At 37.9% G+C, this 15957-nt stretch overlaps 2 protein-coding genes across 10 annotated transcripts; one reads left to right on the forward strand and one right to left on the reverse strand.

Annotated features, from left to right (window-relative positions):
• The first annotated feature begins 1081 nt into the window (after positions 1-1081).
• Positions 1082-2762, forward strand: LOC116141240 (50S ribosomal protein L4, chloroplastic). Its single transcript, XM_031426758.1, has 2 exons — positions 1082-1966; positions 2413-2762. Exon 1 carries the CDS (start codon positions 1144-1146, stop codon positions 1915-1917), a length of 774 nt encoding a protein of 257 aa, XP_031282618.1. The 5' UTR covers positions 1082-1143; the 3' UTR covers positions 1918-1966; positions 2413-2762.
• Positions 2763-4654: 1892 nt separating this feature from the next.
• On the reverse strand, positions 4655-15325 carry LOC116141241 (phosphomethylpyrimidine synthase, chloroplastic). 9 transcript variants are annotated; one of them, XM_031426763.1, is made up of 14 exons: positions 14448-15325; positions 14189-14254; positions 13962-14093; positions 13779-13844; positions 13145-13330; positions 12969-13055; positions 12768-12881; positions 12546-12670; positions 12300-12408; positions 7673-7980; positions 7399-7526; positions 6412-7238; positions 5481-6160; positions 4896-5106 (listed from the first exon to the last, which is right to left on the reverse strand). In XM_031426763.1, the coding sequence occupies exons 1-14, from the start codon at positions 15303-15305 to the stop codon at positions 5097-5099; spliced, it is 3696 nt and encodes a 1231-aa protein (XP_031282623.1). In that variant the 5' UTR covers positions 15306-15325; the 3' UTR covers positions 4896-5096. The 9 variants fall into 9 exon arrangements, 5 of the variants coding, with proteins under 5 accessions (XP_031282623.1, XP_031282620.1, XP_031282622.1 ...); XM_031426759.1 differs by lacking the exons at positions 4896-5106; positions 5481-6160; positions 6412-7238; positions 7399-7526; positions 7673-7980 and adding exons at positions 9815-10729; positions 11073-11196; positions 11293-11616; positions 11811-11936; XR_004129760.1 differs by lacking the exons at positions 12300-12408; positions 12546-12670; positions 12768-12881; ... (4 more) ...; positions 14189-14254; positions 14448-15325 and adding exons at positions 4655-4835; positions 8868-8987 and having other exon boundaries at positions 5020-5106; positions 7673-7992.
• Positions 15326-15957: the final 632 nt, after the last annotated feature.

Below are 15957 nucleotides of genomic sequence, written 5' to 3' on the forward strand. Positions count from 1 at the left end.
GTGTCATTGCACACGACTGGTCAGATCTGGCCAGTCGTGGGCTGCTATGGCTTTTTCCGGTTAGATCAATCATGGATCTAGCAAAAAAAAGGCCAAATCCATGGCAAAAAATATGGCCATTGACGACCACATCTAGCCGTCAATGATAGCTAATATATGGTCGTCGTTGACGGTCGTAGATCTGACATTTTCTGGTCAGATATGTGGTGGATCTAACCGAAAAATGGCTTAGCAGTGCACGATCGACCAGATCTGGCTGGTCATGCGCAATGACACCAAATTCCAATCAGATTCCGATGGTGGTGGTTGAAATCTGGAAACTGTGGGTTGGTAGGGGTATTTTTGTCAATTTATAATTTTTTTATTATTATGGGTGTTTAACTAAATTAACAAATCTAGTAGTTTTTTGGTAATTTTTAAATCTTATCTCGTAATAATAACTCAACTCAACTTAATAATAATATTTCAAAATACTACTCAAAATAATAAAACAAACGCATTATTATGATTATCGATTCCAATTCAATAATATTATTTAACCAGATTTAAAATTCCTATTTTTTTTATCATTACAATTTTCTTTTTAATTTTTCATTCCAAACTTGTTTATTTAGTTAGAAAGAATTACTACTTCGACTTTACACTATTCATCAATTTCCAGCATTGTGTTGTACAAAATAGTGTTTTTGGTCCAATTTTGTTCCATTTTTTCCATGTTTACATGGAATCAAATATTTTTAATGTGTACAATTTGGTTTGATATTATAGTATTTTAATTATTGAATCAAACTATTTGATTTGATTTGGTTTATTTTTTTGGTTTTGGGGTGCCAAAGTAATAGCTTTAGTCATATTTATTGTTGGTTTGGGAGCTTAGCAAGTATGAAATGATAGTCTCATAAACCATTAGTTTTGTAGTCGAACCGCAAAACTAGTTATTTGGATCAATTATTAAAAAAAATTGTATTCAAGTCCTATAAAGTAAAATATTATTAAATAAAATAAATTCCTAACATTTTGTTAGCAACTAAAACGACAACGTTTCCAAGTCCATATTCTTCCTCAGAGCAACCCCAATCCGGATAACGAAACTTGCACTTTAAGGCTTTAAGCTCACTCTCACTAAAACAAATTCAATCAACAATGGCTTCCTCAACTTCTCTCTCATTCTTCTCCTCTTCAATCTTCCTCTCTTCATCTCACAATAGAACCCCCAAAACGTCAATTTCCCTCACCCGGCCAAAACTCTCCCTCAAAAATTCCGTTCCCAAAACTCTAATTATCTCCTCTCAGCTCGCCACGCTCCCGGTGTTATCCTTCACCGGCGAAAAAATCGGCGAGACATTTCTCGACCTGAAGTCGGCCCCACCCGACACCGCGCGTGCCGTGGTTCACCGCGGTTTAATAACCGACATGCAAAACAAGCGACGCGGCACCGCGTCTACTCTCACGCGCGCTGAAGTCCGTGGTGGAGGTAGGAAACCCTACCCGCAAAAGAAAACGGGCCGGGCACGTCGCGGGTCTATGCGGTCCCCGCTTCGGCCGGGTGGAGGCGTGATATTTGGGCCGAAGCCGAGGGACTGGTCGATTAAGATTAATAGGAAGGAGAAACGGTTGGCGATATCGACGGCGTTAGCGAGCGCGGCGGAGAACACGATTGTGGTGGAGGAGTTTAATGGGAAGTTTGAGCGGCCGAAGACGAAGGAGTTTATAGAGGCGATGAAGAGGTGGGGGTTGGATCCAAAAGTAAAGTCGACGTTTTTGATGATGGAGGTTAGTGAAAATGTGGAGAAATCGAGCAGGAATATCGGGACATTGAAGATGTTGACTCCGAGGACGTTGAATTTGTTTGATATTTTGGATGCCGAGACGCTGGTGTTGACGCCGTCAGCTGTTGATTTCTTGAACGGAAGATAAGGGGTCGAGTATGAAGGGGAAGACGAAGACGAAGGAGAAGAGAATGAAGGTTAGTTTTGTATTGTTTGTTGGATAATTTATGCTTAATTCTAATGTTTAGTAATTTTACTGTAGTAGATATAATATATATAGTTAGTAGCAGGAAAATCTTGTAGTATAAATAAAACAATGTTACATATAATTAAAACACAGTAATGTTACAGGCCCTGTGCTCTAGTGAATACTGAAATTATGATATGGGTGTATGATCACTGATCTTAGCATTGAGTAATAAAAAAGTATTAACTTGTTCTTGATTGTGTTATAATGGTTAGAAGTATGACTAAATTGTTCCGTGCAACTATAATTGACGTTAAGTTAGCTATAATTTCTCCTTGTGACCTGCAAATTGTGCTGTTTCAGTTTTTCTGGATGTTTGATAGAGGAGATTTATGGAACAAGAATGTGGATTTTTCTTTGTAGTTAATACTTTTTGTTCTTTAAATTGGAATTCAGGGAGTGAGGCAAATGAGGAATCAGATTCGACAGAGTGATGGTGATGGTGTAGAGTATTGTAGCAATCTTTCTGACCTAGGATTCATTTTATATTTACCCACTTAATCCTAATGAGGGATTGAGGGTTTCTGCGAGCCTAAGTCAACAATTGTGTAATTCGGCAGCTGCCTCGTTTTGGTATGTTATATTTTGTGAATCATTTTTTGTATCCATTGAACACGCCTTTATTTAAAATGTATGGAAAATGTATCTAGTTAGTTCAGCTAATCTTCTACGTTATGTCTCCTCAGTTTTGCTTCACTTCTTATTCAACTTTTCTTTTTCACTTTTCAGCTATATCTTGTTACTTACATGATCTGTTTGCAAACCAATGTTTTGTCATGCTTTACCGTGGTTACTTTGTATGCCAATAGACATTGGAATTGCAGAGTAATTGAAAGGAAGAACATTAAGAATTGTGGCTTCGGGTACTGTTGTTTTCCGCGATTTGGGTTTTTTCTTATGCGTCTATTCTTAGCAGTGCGTGATGCATCAGCATGTGATTATTAAAATAGGAATTGCAGTTATGGTGTAAAATATTGTGGAATCTGGTCTTGACATCCACTCGTGTCGGATTTCAGTTATGCATATCACTCTGTAGGTAAGTCTGGTGGATGCTGGTCTTTGGTATTCTCTTTGCCCCATCTGTATGGTTGGATCCTCCTTCCTATAAGTTCACTTTTCATCATTTAATGTTAGCCTGCTGATGATCCACCTACCCGTTGCTACATCTATCTATATATCTATGCTCTTTCTCTCAGTTACCATTCTATTCTTCCTCTTGATCTGCTACCTTTTATTTTAAGGAATTATTGGGATTGTATTCAAATGCTAAATTCCTCACTGGATGCAGGAAATTGGGGCAATTTTAAATTAATTTTACTTGCTCTCACCTACTGGGTTTATCTGTATGTGTATGTGTATGCATGCGGTTTGCTTTGGTGGCATGGTGGTTGTGTGTCATGACCGGCTGCTTTTATGGAGTTAAATCATCTTCCTATTCCTCAAAAGAGGGGAGAAGGCTGGTTATTACACTTCAATTGTTTTGTTATGAATAGGTCTACTAAAACCTGAACGAAAGTATTGGACTTAGAATAAAGATAAGTTAACGAACGTTTTTCACAAACTTTCTCTTACAGACGTTGATGTAGCAACTGACAATTGGTCAGTTTATATTTGGTCAAGCAAGATTCATTGTTGGGGAGGTGAGACCTATTTCGAGCTATCTAATTACGGACTGACACATTGGGATTACGAGAGAAAGTGAGTGAGAATGATTTATGAGTGTAGTATTATTGATTAGACTTATGTGCGCTTCTTCGAATAAATCAAAGCAAGGAGGCTAGATGGTAGAAGCAGTACCGGATGATGTCGAAATCTAGCTAATCTCAACCACTTTAGGCTGCAATTTTACATCTTTAACAGTTTAACTACCTAAATGGCCCCAAGATGTGCAACCTTTGAGTCCTGAGGTTTGATAAAATTACATGTGAATTAATAGATCGTAGAAATAGACGGTTCAACTCTCACTTAATTTTAGAATGGACCAAGAGTATATTAATAGATGATTGTGGGTTATCAGGAACAAGTTCAGAAGTATAAAAATGAACAACTGAATAACGTCAAATCTATTATTTTTGATATCAAATTAGAAAAAAAAATTAATCCGAAAGGATAAAGGAAAAGGTCATAGTGTAATTTACCATAGGTAGTTCACTCCATCTTCCTAGAGTAACTGCTAATTCTTATAAAAAGGTTCTTCCGAAAACATGAAATGTCAAAAATAGTTTTGTACTTTTTAGTTTTTTCATGAAAATAAAGATGCATTTAGCTTTTTACGATTCTTTAGGTATTTAGATATTTCATGATTTATTATAGGACTTCTTGTATTATAGATGAGAGGTAGATTGAAAATTCAATCTTTCGTTGATCAAGTAACTTTTTTTATTGACTTTTCAAAACTTCATATCATAATTGAATAATGTGCACTAATCAAATTATACTAACCCAAGTACTTACAATTAAAATTTTGAATTTTTTTTTTTTAGTTTTTGGGGGAATTGACATGACGATAAAAGTCTGTCACATCAGTTAGTACTTGGATTGTATGGTTTTTGGTTAATGCACATAGCATTATTCATCATAATTATATGTTTGGTGGTTTAGTTGCATCCTGGCCATTGGAGTGTTATAAGCCTGGACGTGAAAGCTGAATCTGCCCACATGGATCAGCTTGCCCAAAACACAAATGGCACCGCCCTCCCTGTTCAAACACACAAAAAATGCAAAAGAAAGAGCACACTCCCTACGCAGGCATTATCCTGTTCAGGTTCGAAGGGACTTTCTCAGCCTGATCTGCCTGCATCCTGGCGAATCAGCCAGTTCTAAAGCAGATGCAGGCACCCCTGGTGCGTTTCTTATGTCAATATAAAGGCCAAAAAAACAAAAGATTCAAAGGCGGAAGAGAGAATATGTAGCAGAAGCATTTTATTACAGAGGCTGACGAAAACAAGCAGAACAAAGATAGGTGTCTTAAAAGTTACTTGACAAACTAAACTAAGCACTCACCTACAGTCTGATAGTAAAGACTGTTATTAACAAGCCAATAAAGCTTCTAGCTCCGGTAAATCTCAGACCGACTCTGGCTATATGGTCCTGTAAGAAAGCATCGATAAGTCAATCCCATATGAATGAAGACACCATTGAGAAAATAATCTTGGTACAAGCTTATTTCTATAGCGCATTCAAAAGACACTCCGATTACTTGGGTAGAAAGCAGTCATATTCAGCATTACTTGTTAGCAACTACCTAAAAGAGGGGAATCATATAATCATGATTTGGGAGGGCAAAGTATGTCAAAATTTCCCCAAATCATGAAGGTTTGATAGCGTATGATTCATGTTTGGTGAAGTAATTGCACGTTGAATTAATGGACTGAAATTTTTAGCTCTTCACATGTAAGAACATTTCAAACAACTTAAACTCTACCATACTAATAAGAAGTTTTACTTCAGAAACTGACCTTCACCTCTCAGATGACTTCTTCATATAACTTGCTGGCAAATAGATTTCGCCACCAATTTCACCATGTTGTTCCCCACTAACAGTTTTCTTGGCAGCCAGGAACTCAGCGCTCATTGCATCCATACCTTGCTGCAGAGCTTCCTCAGCATTCCCATAACCGTGCTCCTCTGCATACTTCCGCACATCCTCTGTTATCTTCATCGAGCAAAACTTAGGCCCACACATGGAGCAAAAATGCGCCACTTTTGCGCCTTCTGATGGCAGGGTTTCATCATGGAAGGACATCGCAGTCATGGGATCCAATGACAAAGCAAACTGATCCATCCATCGGAATTCAAATCTTGCCTTGCTTAAAGCATCATCCCAGGCCTGAGCATGTGGGTGACATTTGGCTAAATCAGCTGCATGAGCAGCTATCTTATATGCTATAACCCCGGCCTTCACATCATCCCTATTTGGCAATCCAAGGTGTTCTTTTGGTGTTACATAACAGAGAAGAGCAGTGCCAAGAGCCCCGATGTTGGCAGCACCAATGGCAGAGGTGATGTGATCATAACCAGGAGCTATATCTGTTGTTAGCGGACCAAGAGTGTAGAAAGGTGCTTCATTGCACCACTCCAGCTGTTTTTGCATGTTTTCAGGGATCTTGTGCATTGGAATATGTCCAGGTCCCTCATTCATCACCTGAAAGTGCACAGTATCGGATTGCAGGTTAGCATGATATATCGGTAACAATCATATCTTATAAAAAGGGATAATATTAATCAACATACTGAATCAGGTTAAACAGAAAATGACAGTTTTTAGTGAAAAAAATCCTTGTCACCCACTAAGCATAAAGTTTTAAGGTCAGAAAATTTTTCAAGTGTATATATTTCCAAATTGTTATAAAATTGATGCATGAGTCTTTTATGTTGTCTCAATTGTCATATTACCTGTACATCTTTTTCCCATGCTCGACGGGTCAGTTCCCCTTGTGTTAAAAGCTCAGCAAACTGTGCAGTGTCATTGGCGTCATATATGGACCCAGGTCTCAGTCCATCACCTATCGATAGAGCCACATCATATTGATTACAAATGTCAAGTATTTCATCCCAATGCTCATAAGCAAAGTTCTCCTTGTGATAAGCTAAGCACCACTTTGCATGAATGGATCCTCCACGAGAAACTATTCCAGTCATACGCTTCGCCGTTAAAGGTATGTATCTCAACAGAACTCCAGCATGGATTGTGAAGTAATCTACCCCTTGCTCAGCTTGTTCAATCAGGGTGTCTCTGAAGACATCCCAGCTGAGATTTTCAGCAATACCATTAACTTTCTCAAGTGCTTGATAGATGGGCACAGTTCCTACTGGCACAGCAGAGTTACGAAGAATCCACTCACGGGTCTCATGAATGTGGCGGCCTGTAGACAAATCCATGACAGTGTCGGCACCCCACATGGTTGCCCACTGAACCTTATAAACTTCTTCCTCAATAGAGCTTGCAACAGCTGAGTTTCCGATATTTGCATTAACTTTAACCAAAAAGTTTCTTCCAACTATCATTGGTTCCAGTTCCAAATGTTTCTTGTTCGAAGGGATGATTGCTCGACCACGAGCAACCTCTGACCTCACAAATTCTGGGTCAAGCTTTTCACGAGTAGCACAATACAACATTTCCTCAGTTATAATTCCCTGCTTGGCATAGTACATTTGAGTGTATCTTGGTCCTCCTAACTTCTCTCGCCTGTCAATCCAGTCTTTTCGCAGTTTAGGAAGTCCTATAAAACATTATACATAAAATTTAGTTAAATGTTAAGCACCAGAGACCATAGAGATAGACGATAGAATTAATAAAATAACAAGTACTAGAAACTAGTTTAAATTGTTGGAAGCCTCACAAAAGAGAATATTTATTTATAAGAAGCTTAAGGTCCATACCAACACGTGGGCTGATGTTTTGAGGACCACTGGTGTCATAGGTGTCAAAATCTGGTTCATCCCCACTCAAGTGAACCCGTCGAAAGGGAACTTTAAGTACATGACCAGATTGTTCGTGAACAACTTCCCTGCAAGGAAATCATGTGTCAAATCTTTAGACGAAGATTAATTAAATTGTGCAACACCCAATCTAATTACAGGCAATAAAATAAATATTGCAGAATGAAATGTATTAAAAACACATAAAGCAATAAATTTAGCGAAAGAGACATACCTATATTCCTTGGAGCTCTTGGGAAAACATTGTTCAAAGGACGGAAGTGGCAGAAAATCAGGAGAAGCAGGATCAACAGTGTGCTTTCTTTGTTTGCTTCTCTCTGAATCGGTTGTTGGGGGATCAAACGTTAATGTGGCTCTAGTGCCCGAGGACATGGAAGGACACATTTCCTTCTTACATGCACTTGAAACACGCCCAACCATATCAAACCCAGGTAAGAAGGAAGTACTTGGAAACTTGGCAGGAGCACCATGGTTGCCATTCTTACACACAATTGTCGTCATTGTCGTATGCACTGAAGCCATCTCTAGAAAAATCTAAAAATAGCGAAGTATAAAGTACAGAATTCAGTCAAAGAGCAATAGAACTCTGATTATAACAATTCACTTTATTGTCAAGAAGTAATAAAAAAAAACACATAAACAATACATTAATCAAAATTTTGTATTTTCATGATCTTAATCTATGTCCTAAATCCAACTACGTAAATACCTGATAAATTTAAAGTTTGTTAGAAATTCCCACTGAACCTTAAATACTTGTCATAAACCTCCGTTTAAAATCATCAAGGTCTCCTTTAACCTAAAGCTTTTGGGGGAAATGAAATTTAATCAAATTTTTAATCTTAAATATGGAGTGTTGCATGAAGACCACATATGGAAGAGTACGAACACGTGTCGCAATCTAATAATTATATCCATTCAAACTCGATGAAAACAAGAACCTTATTCAATCAAGCTTACCGTCTCAGTTGAGTCAAATAACTGCCAAACAAAAACACAAAAACCATTTATCGAGGCTTTTGAGGCAGTCAAACAAAAATGAAACTTCCAAGTACGATCTTAGCACATTTTTACAATAATTTCCATCATCAGATATAAATGAAGAAGCAAACTAAACCAAACAGGCCATAAACTTTATGAATAAGCGTTGATAACGCCTTAATCGTAAACAAACAAACAAGTGCGAAGAATTCTGATGAAACCGATCGAAGCATGAGATTTTAAAATACGATCCTAAAAATTCGCAACAATAAAGGAAGCAATGAACGTATTTCTAAAATCACTTCAATAATAAGACATGCATGAAGAAGCAAACCAAACAGGCTTACAGTTACGATCAAAACAGAGAAGAATTGCGATGAAACCGAAGCTTAAAGAATGCGAGATATTTTGGAGATGAGAAGAAAAACCTGGTCTTATCTCTTCAATATCTTTAACTCAGAACCAACCACTGAGAGAAGTCGAGACTCTACACACACTCCCACTTCACGCTCTCTGCCTTCGTTTTATAGCAGATTCTTGAAAAAGTATCAAAAAGCGAATGCGGAGGTGGAACCACCTTATTAGATATTTATTTGTAGGAGTAAAGAAGCACGTGACCCTCACGGGGTTGCTCATGACGTGGTCATTTCTCACTGCCGAATGCCAATTGCCGGATCTAAAAACGATTTATGTACAAAGTGACGTGACTTTTTATATTCACCCATTTATTTATTTTTATTCACATCATTTTTTATATTAATTTTTATAAAATTTCTTTATACATGTAATATTACTCATTACCAAATAAGGAGCACGACAAAGGACCATCCGACAAATAATAACCAATTATAAATAATTTTTTTTTTTTATCCGAACTACTTTATACGCACCTTAATTAATCTTTAAAGTTACGCACCTTAATTAATCTTTAAAGTTTTATAATTAACGATCAGATATATCCTCTAATTGTCACCTCTATTAACAATTAAGATAATTCAAATTCAAAACCTCTTAAATAATATACGAGTTCTTATCTAATCACTCAATCAGAGGTGGTTCTATTCATACTTTCCTGTGGAGTAATTATGTTACAACCTGATCTACATAAGTTCTCTTGGGCCACCATTTAGATATGACAAACATTGTACATGAAGAAGGGCCAGTTCATCCATGGGAGATGATATGATATCGTCCATATAGAGCATGCATCAAGCCAAGTGAGTTTGGTTCTCATATGAGACAGGACACAAGGTCCAGTCATTCTCAGAAAGCAACACTGATATTTACGCTACTTCCAAAATATCAACTTGAAATCATTTCAACCATTCATTCCTCTGGATAAAGAATTATACACCAACTAAATGTTGAACCAAAAAAAAAAAGAACTTTTCATCTATTTTCCCATAATGATTTTCACTTCTAAACCAACACCCACTATGCCCTGCCTTATCTTGTCCATCAAACATCTCAAAACTGGCTTGTAAGTCAGATTCACTGGCTGCACCATGCTTTTGGTTTGAAGCAATGAATTCTGCTTCGAAAATGAAACAAAAACAGGTCGGCTGCAATAAAGTAGCCACCGATCTGAGGACAGCAACAACATCCATTGGAACAATAACTTATAAACCTGATGAAATATAGATTAAGAATTTACAGTACAGAATGCAAAATACTAGTCTCTGATTCAATGTACATTGCCTATCTGAACCCGCATGCGGAATATATATCATATATTTTCACGTATTCATAACGTATACAACTGAATAACTGTTACAAATGTCAATACTTGGAAAATATATCAACTGAAACCAATGCCAATTTACAAAAGATTTATGAGACCAGCCTAGGCATTCACATAATGTTAAAATGATGAGGCACTTGGGAAAACTATCAATCAAAAACAAATCTTAAGATTTCCCAACTTCTTTCTCAGGTTTTGTGCCATAAAATCACGAGCTAGAACTTGGTGGAGGCTCGTAGAGTTAATGAAACCAAAATTTACCTTGCTGGAAATTCACATAAGTTGTACTGGTGAGCTAACGCCAATCGTGAACTTGTATTTGTATCCAAGATATGACATGAACAGCCGTAAGCTAACTCCGTTTTGCTTTAACTTTGGATAGTGCAGTAAGCCGTAGTTGTTACCCAGAGCTTCCTTGAAGTGGGAGTAGAGATCCCTGCAGAGGGGGAAGTGACTCTTGCTTGCCTAGAACAAAGGTCGATAGTTCTTTAGGTGCAACCACCATTCTCAACCATTCTTGTAACTCTTCACCTTCTACTTTCTCTTTTTCTGAATTAAAAAAATAGAAAAAGAAAAAATAATAAGAACTCCTGTACAGACATTAACTCTCGATAAGGAGCATCTATCTCACTTGTTGATGCAAGTAGTGTAAACACGGGTCCAGACTAAATTATGGAAGCCCATAAGTCAATGGAAGTGGAATAAGATAACAAGAATAATAAAAGGATAGTTTCCACTTAGAATAGTTCTAGAAAATAAACCAATAGCTCAGCTAGCACATCAAAAGCGAGAAAAAAATGAACTTATTATTGATGGAGATAAAATATACAGAAAATAACCAGTAAAATCAAAATTTCTTAGATGCCAAATCAGATGGAAGTAACACATTTACCTTCGAGATGGGCACCAAGACCCTCCAAAACATCAGGGTTAGCACGAACAACACAAAGTGCTACTTCAAGAGCAGATTGCAACAATGCTTTCACCTCTCTTTGAACAAGATCAACAAGTTGCCCCTGTCATATTAAGTTTTGAATCAGTCTTCATAGCGACATATTTACAAAGAAAGAAACAAACTTAAAAGAAAAACAAAAAGAAAAGAAAAACAGAACCTGATCCCTTCCCCATGGAACAGATCCCCCAGACTCGTCAATCCCACCACCAGAAAGTGTTGATACAGACACAGGACCTATTGTCTGATTAAGACCATATTCGGCTACTGCTTTATAAGCCAAGTCAGTTGCCCGCCGTATATCATCAAGTGCACCAGTCGAAACACGACCAGAATAAACAACTTCTTCTGCTGCACGTCCACCAAGTAGAGTAACCAAGCGACCGCATAACTCATCAATGAAGAGCAAATATCTATCTTCGTGTATGGGAGGAATATAGGTGAAGCCCAATGCACCTCCTGACCTTGGCAATATGCTCAACTTCTGATAAAATAAAGCAAATGAGTACTGTCAGATCATCAATTTCCTGCAGACATTCACTAATGGACACTTGAAGTACCCTTACGCGACAATAGCCGAAAGCTGGAAAATCTGTAGCTCTAACATTTTTAGCACAACATTTTTAAATTCCTATCCACCATTAAATTTAATGTTTGAGAGAACTTGCAATCATTTACCTCGACACGTGGCTGCCCAGGAAGAAGACTTGCTACTGCAGTACCTACTACTGCATGACCAGCTTCATGCCTTGCAACTACAGCCTTCTCACTCCCCTTTAACTTGGCAGTTTTCTTCTCTATGCCCTATAAAAAAGAGTAGTTTGTTTCAGTTTGCTGTCTTTTTAACCAATAGTTGAATGTTTGCTCCTTATTTTTTGCAAAGCTAGTTCATCAAAAACATGAGAACTAAGGACCATACATCATCAACAAATGAAAAGAATCAGAAATATATTACTAAAACTCAAAAGCAAGGAAAAGAGATAACATCAAAACCTAACTAGGACTTCAGGGGGAAAATATACAGACAATTGTCAGTAACATTATGGTTTGTAACTTAGTCCAGCCTAAACAATCAATTGCATTTTAAATAAAAGCGAAAAAAAAAACCTAAAATGAAACAAGTCACAGACACATGGATGCATGAGAGAGAGAGAGAGAGAGAGATACAGCTATTGCTCGCTCTACTGCTTGAATAAAATCAACTTTCTCCACGACAACTTTATTTTGTCTTCCAGCAAGCAGAGCAGCTTCATTTACCAAATTTGCAAGGTCTGCCCTGCATAATTTATAAGTCTGCAAATTCAATCTAATGTGCACATAAATAATATTTTTAATAAAAGGTAAAGAAAAAGGAAAAAGGAAAAAGGAAGGAATAGCCCTTAAACAGGACTAAAGATGAAACAATGTATATACCCAGTAAAACCAGTAGTCATAGAGGCAATATCACCAAGTTGAACATCCTTTGCAAGCGGGAGTTCCTTCTTGAAAACATGTACATTTAGAATGGATTCTCTTCCGATCCTATCAGGTGTCTCCACCTAAAAACCATGTAACATGATATTTCTGAGAGAATCATTACCTGCAAGAAATTTACAAATATATGATTTCAAAATCTACTGGAATCAGAATACAAACCGTAACCACACGATCAAATCTCCCAGGTCGGCGAAGTGCAGGGTCCAAGACATCAGAGCGGTTTGTTGCTCCAAGAACAATTACAGCAGAATTGCTATCAAATCCATCCATCTCCTGCAATGCGTTTGACATACATCAGCTTGAATGAGAGATATAGATAGTACAATCTAATACTAGAAAGAATTATCTAGGAAAGCATACAGTCAGCAACTGATTCAAAGTTTGTTCTCGCTCATCGTTGCTAACAATGCGAAATCGACCATCACGACTTTTTGCCACAGCATCTATCTGCAAAAGACACAAATATGACAACCAACCCACCTATGTCCATATATAGCCAAAGCAACCTTAGAAATTAAGAATCCTCATTGACTGACCTCATCTATAAAAATGATTGATGGGGCCTCCTTCTTCGCTCGTGCAAAGAGATCTCTTACACGGGAGGCTCCCATGCCAACATACAACTCCACAAACTCACTTGCAGAACAACTTATGAAAGGAACTTCAGCTTCCCCAGCCACAGCTTTTGCTAAAAGAGTCTTGCCTGTCCCAGGAAGACCCACCTGTAAGATAAACAAAACTAGTAATTACTAATCACAAGGGAAACCTAATATCATAAAATAAGTTTTGAAAGCCTATCAAATTATCTTCCAGAGAAACAGAGTATCCACCTAAATAGCATGGGAATGTTTATACATTTAGCATTCGAGACCCCTATGAAAAAATAACTGCCTTAGCATAGACCAGAAACATCCAGTCTATTGCACATCAATCATCAACCGTAGAAGGCAACTAGAATGGTTTTCAAGTAAGAGGTACAACTACGTATAGAATAGCTTCCTGAGGTGGAGACTAATGATTGTTGGTATCATCAAGCAAAATGTTGCCAATAACAATACTACTTGGTTATCGTGGAAGTTCCAATAAAGACAGGCATAAGCATTTGCAAGAAATAAAATCTCACTTTCTACATGAGGTAGCACTACTCACTAGTCTCTGATTTCAACTCACCAGAAGAACACCTCGAGGAGGACGAGCACCAAGACGTATATATCTATCCGGATTTCTTAAAAATTCCTGGGCAGTAAACATCAGCGAATAAAGACCATATCCTGAATAAGGGAGAAACACTTGCTACAATATTTTGATGGCCTCTTAACGGTAAGAGGCATATCTGAGGAATGGCTTACATACCACGATTTCTTCCAGCTCTTCCTTCGCCTCATCAACACCAGCAACATCAGCAAAGGTGATCATTTCCCCTTGCTCGGAAACTTTAGCACCACCAGGACCCCGAGACTTGCGGCTACCAATCTGACCAGCGGTCTGCTCAACACATGCTTAATTCCACTTAGACACCTTACCAGAAAGCATGAGTTTCAAGGTACACAAATAAAAAAACGTAGCACACAGATTCGCACCTGAGAAAAGCTCACAGGAAAGCGGTGGAGAAGCCCTGCAAGCACTGCAACATAAAACAAAGCTATCTGCCAGAAATAAAGCAATATCAAAGACATAGAACTCAGAAAGCTTTTTGAATGAAGTAAAATTTCGAACAAAACAGACTGCATAATTTTAATAACACAAGCTATAGCATATTAATGAATGTCATTTAACAATGAATTAATTCATTTTATACCATCTGACCATTGGCAGCACAAAAAGACTCCAAGAACTCACCAAAGCCGAGTTCAAGAACCCACCGGACCTCTTATCTGGTGAGCCAAACTCCACCTGATTATCAACCATCTTCTCGTACGGAGTCTTGATATCAGTCGGCCTCGTAGTGGTGTATACTATCCTCTTACTAGGTGCCATATTTTTCAACAATGACTCGGAGTCTTGAAATTTCTGACTCGTCATCACCTCGCTCTCTTGAATGCCCCCCTCATTTTTCACCTTAAACATTATATGCACACCGTCCACTTCCACTTTCTGCACCTGGTTACCGTTAATCTTACTTAAAAAATCACTGTACGGAACGCTAATAAAAGTCGTCGGCGTCCTTGGCTCCGACCCGGGCAACGGTATTCCAGGTCGGAGCAACCGCATAACAAACATAACTATTCCTAATTGCAAAAGCAAAACACCGATTTCTTGCGCCTGAATTATCGGTTGCCACCGAAACTTCTTCCCCTTTGACCACCAAAACCCGTCACTCTTGTTCCGCTTCTCTCTATTTTGGTTCGTAGAAGAGCCCGTGCTTTGCGGAGATTGAGTTGGACTCTGACTCTCACTCTCGCTCGTTTCACTCGATTCTCCATCTTGAGAACTCGCTAGAACTCTAAATTCCCTTAAATTTTTATTATTTTGAAACAAACCAAAACCAGGCCACAAATTAAACGTTTGGCAACCTTTTGAAAGGTTAACCGAAGGGAAGGAGATTGAATTGGAGATAAACTGGTTCGTTTCTCGGGGAAAAACCCGAAATCTATTAGGACAGAAGATTGTGCCATGTAAATATAGAAGATTTGAATTTGAATTCGTGTAGTGAAATCCGTTGTGGATTGATGGACGGAGAAATTCAGTCGATGACATTTTTTTTTTGAAAACCCTAGAAATTGGGGAACAAAATATTGAATTTTATTTATTGGTATTTATATGTTGAGGAGCAGTATCAAGGAGCGAAACAGAGCTGAATCATGGCCCTTGGATTGAAGAAATGACGGTGAATCGTAACCGTCAATTTAGTATTATGCACCTTCGTTATCTGTTTCGTCTGAGTAGCGTGTAATTGTCAGCCAATTTTAGGTAGTGGGAATACGTGAGATGGGATCAGGTGTATGAATGTCCACCTAAAGTTTGTGTCCTGTGGCGGGCCTAATAGACACGTGTTGTCTAGAATGAGAAAGATGATCTGGTGCGTTAGAGACACCTGACCACATACTTGGCGTTGACTGCGAACCACACGCTTCGTGAATAATGACTAGAGATTTTTAATGCATTTTCAGATAATAATAATAATAATAATAAGAGTTAATTAATTTTCACCCAAAGATTTGGTTAAAAACATTTTCTCCCTTCAATTTTGGAAACTAACATGACACCCCCAAACAAAGGTTCGACTAATTAATTTAGTATAACGGGTAGAAAAGATATTTTGAATAAAAATTTGTTGTTTGGCACACTTTTTTCCCACTATCCTATCCTAAAAACTCAAAAATGCATTTGTTTTAATATTCTTCACAAT

The sequence above is a fragment of the Pistacia vera genome, unplaced genomic scaffold (assembly GCF_008641045.1).
Source record: "Pistacia vera cultivar Batoury unplaced genomic scaffold, PisVer_v2 Contig396, whole genome shotgun sequence".
Taxonomy (NCBI): Eukaryota; Viridiplantae; Streptophyta; class Magnoliopsida; order Sapindales; family Anacardiaceae; genus Pistacia; species Pistacia vera.